The sequence below is a fragment of the Lepidochelys kempii genome, chromosome 1 (genome assembly GCF_965140265.1).
Source record: "Lepidochelys kempii isolate rLepKem1 chromosome 1, rLepKem1.hap2, whole genome shotgun sequence".
In the NCBI taxonomy this organism is placed as follows: Eukaryota; Metazoa; Chordata; order Testudines; family Cheloniidae; genus Lepidochelys; species Lepidochelys kempii.
The window spans coordinates 3,052,238-3,054,745 of record NC_133256.1 but is presented as its reverse complement, the minus strand read 5'-3'; the positions used below and the strand labels follow the sequence as shown (position 1 = coordinate 3,054,745).

General features: G+C 45.6%; 1 protein-coding gene across 1 annotated transcript; it reads left to right on the top strand.

Annotated features, from left to right (window-relative positions):
* The first annotated feature begins 1,170 nt into the window (after positions 1 to 1,170).
* Positions 1,171 to 1,929, top strand: LOC140905565 (olfactory receptor 52B2-like). The gene has a single exon (XM_073329090.1). The coding sequence runs from the start codon at positions 1,171 to 1,173 to the stop codon at positions 1,927 to 1,929; it is 759 nt and encodes a 252-aa protein (XP_073185191.1).
* Positions 1,930 to 2,508: the final 579 nt, after the last annotated feature.

Sequence of the window (2,508 nt, the reverse complement as noted above, 5' to 3'; positions counted from 1 at the left end):
CCTCCTTCTGACAGTGACAGCCTCAGGTACTGCAGAAGAAGGTTTAATAAACTTACCAGTCGGTGGATGCTGGGGGGGGTGACTTAACCATCAAGAGGATGTGACCCTAATGCCTAACAGCTAGAGATTGGCTTGTGACCTGAAACATGTGGATATATAGGCTTTCCAAAACATTTATTTAGCTCTCACTATTGTCACTGGAAAGTCTCATTACCCACATAAATGTCCAAACTCTTGCTGATACTTGCTTACCTCATGGACTCAACTACCTCTTCAGGTAAGGCGTTCCTCAGTCTATTTTGACACTGAGTGTAGAAAGCATTCTTTATTTACCTATTTTCATTTTGCCACATTTCCGTATTATTGAATGTCCACCTGATCTTCTTTTATAAGACAAGGGGGAACACATTCTTGATAATCTCTCTACCAGTCAGCCTATTATAGACTTTTCTCATGCCCACTCATATTCATCTTCTTCGTAAAGTAACAAATCCAGCATTTTCAACCTCTCACCTGATGAGAGTCGCCCTGAGCCCTTAATTATTCTCTTTGCCCTTTCCTGATGCCCTCTAGTTCTGCAATATCCGGTGTGAGAAGGGTGCCCAATCAGACACAGGGGAGTCCAGAGGAGGGTGAAACACTGAATGATTGATCTGATGACATTGTATTTTCTGTATGATTTCCCACCCCACTCCTCCTGGATTCCAAAGTTTTGCTGAGTTTCTTTCTGTGCTTGCACTGAGAGCAGGGTTTCACATGGCTTGGTTAGCTCCATCTCAGGACTTCTCTGGACTTCACTATAACCAAAATAATCTTGTGTCATCTATAAATGTTGCCACCTCACTTCTCGCTCCCCTTTATAGACTGTTAATAACAATAAAATATTTACCCTACTCTTTGTTATAAAGTGTGTAACCCCCCTCTCTGTGCTTCTCTCTCTTCACAGGAACCTGGAGCATTTCTGAGCCTGATTGACACACTGAGAACTTCATGGCACCTTTCAACCTCACCCCCTCTAACCCTTCAACATTCATCCTAATGGGCATCCCTGGCCTGGAAGCTGCCCATGTCTGGATTTCCATCCCTTTCACAATGTTCTACATTCTTGGCCTGTGGGGAAATGTTATGCTTCTGTATGTTGTAAGCAAAGAGCAGACCCTGCAAAAGCCGATGTACCTGCTGCTCTGCATGCTGGCGCTATCAGACATCGCCACATCTACCGCCGTCGTGCCGAAGACACTGTGCATATTTTGGTTCAATTTCAAAGGCATTACTGTGGGAGGCTGCCTCACGCAGACTTTCTTCCTTTCCATGGTGTCTGTGATGCACTCAGCCATCCTTGTGACAATGGCATTTGATCGCTATGTTGCCATATGTAACCCTCTGAGATACACCACCATCCTCAGGAAAGGACGAATAGCTAAGCTAGGGCTTCTATGTTTGATCAAAGCTGTTCTCTTCATTCTGCCTATGACCCTGCTCCTGAGCAGGCTGCCATTCTGTGCCAACCGCGTTATCCCCCACACGTTCTGTGAACCTATAGCTTTGGTGAAGTTATCATGTGGGGACATCACACTCCACAGGACATATAGCTTGGTGATAATGTTTGTAGTCAGCGTGTTAGACCTGTCACTCATTGTCCTGTCCTATGGTCTGATCTTCAGGGCCGTCCTCAGAATTTCCTCCAAGAAAGCCCACCAGAAAGCCCTCAATACCTGCACAGCCCACATCTGTGTGTTGCTGGCTTATTATATTCCAGGCCTCTTTGTCAACCTAACACACCGTTTTGGTCAGGGTATTGCTTCCCACGTTCACATCATCTTGGCCAACCTCTATCTCCTCATCTCCCCCATGCTCAACCCTGTAATTTATGGGGTGAAATCCAAAGAGCTTCGTGACAAATTGAGCAAATACACCTGCAGAATGTGATCACCTGGGGCATGAAGGGTGCCCTGCCCCAGTTTGTCTGAGCTCAGCATTGTAGAGGTTCACAGTCTGAGAAGTTCCTCACACCTAATGTCTTATCACCACATCACCCAACAGGGCTCTCTCTGTTGCTGAGTTCCCTCTCTTTTGCCATCACCTCACCTCTCTTCAGCATCTCCTCTTAGCCCCCAAACTCACACACCCTATCATGTGGCCTTTCCATAACTCTTAGACTACCAGAAGACACTACAGCTTTCTGATGCAATGTGGCTATGGCTTACTCCCCGTGTGAAAAAGGTTCTTTATCAGTTTGATGAACAGAAACTCCAGTTTGAGACAGGCAAAGAGAATGCATCCGATGAAGTGGGCTGTTGCTCATGAAAGCTTATGCTCAAATAAATTTGTTAGTCTCTTAGGTGCACAAGTCCTCCTTTTCTTTTTCTGAATACGGACTAACACGGCTGCTACTCTAAAATCTAAAATGAATAGTGAAGGTGGCAGGGCATTAAAGAGCCACAGACATTGCTAGGCTGAAATGTCTGCAAGACTCAGTTTGCCCTGACCATCTGAGCCCCTGTTATC

Excerpts from the sequence above, each read along its gene's own strand:
- LOC140905565 (XM_073329090.1), top strand. The coding sequence starts at position 1,171 with ATGTACCTGCTGCTCTGCATGCTGGCGCTATCAGACATCGCCACATCT.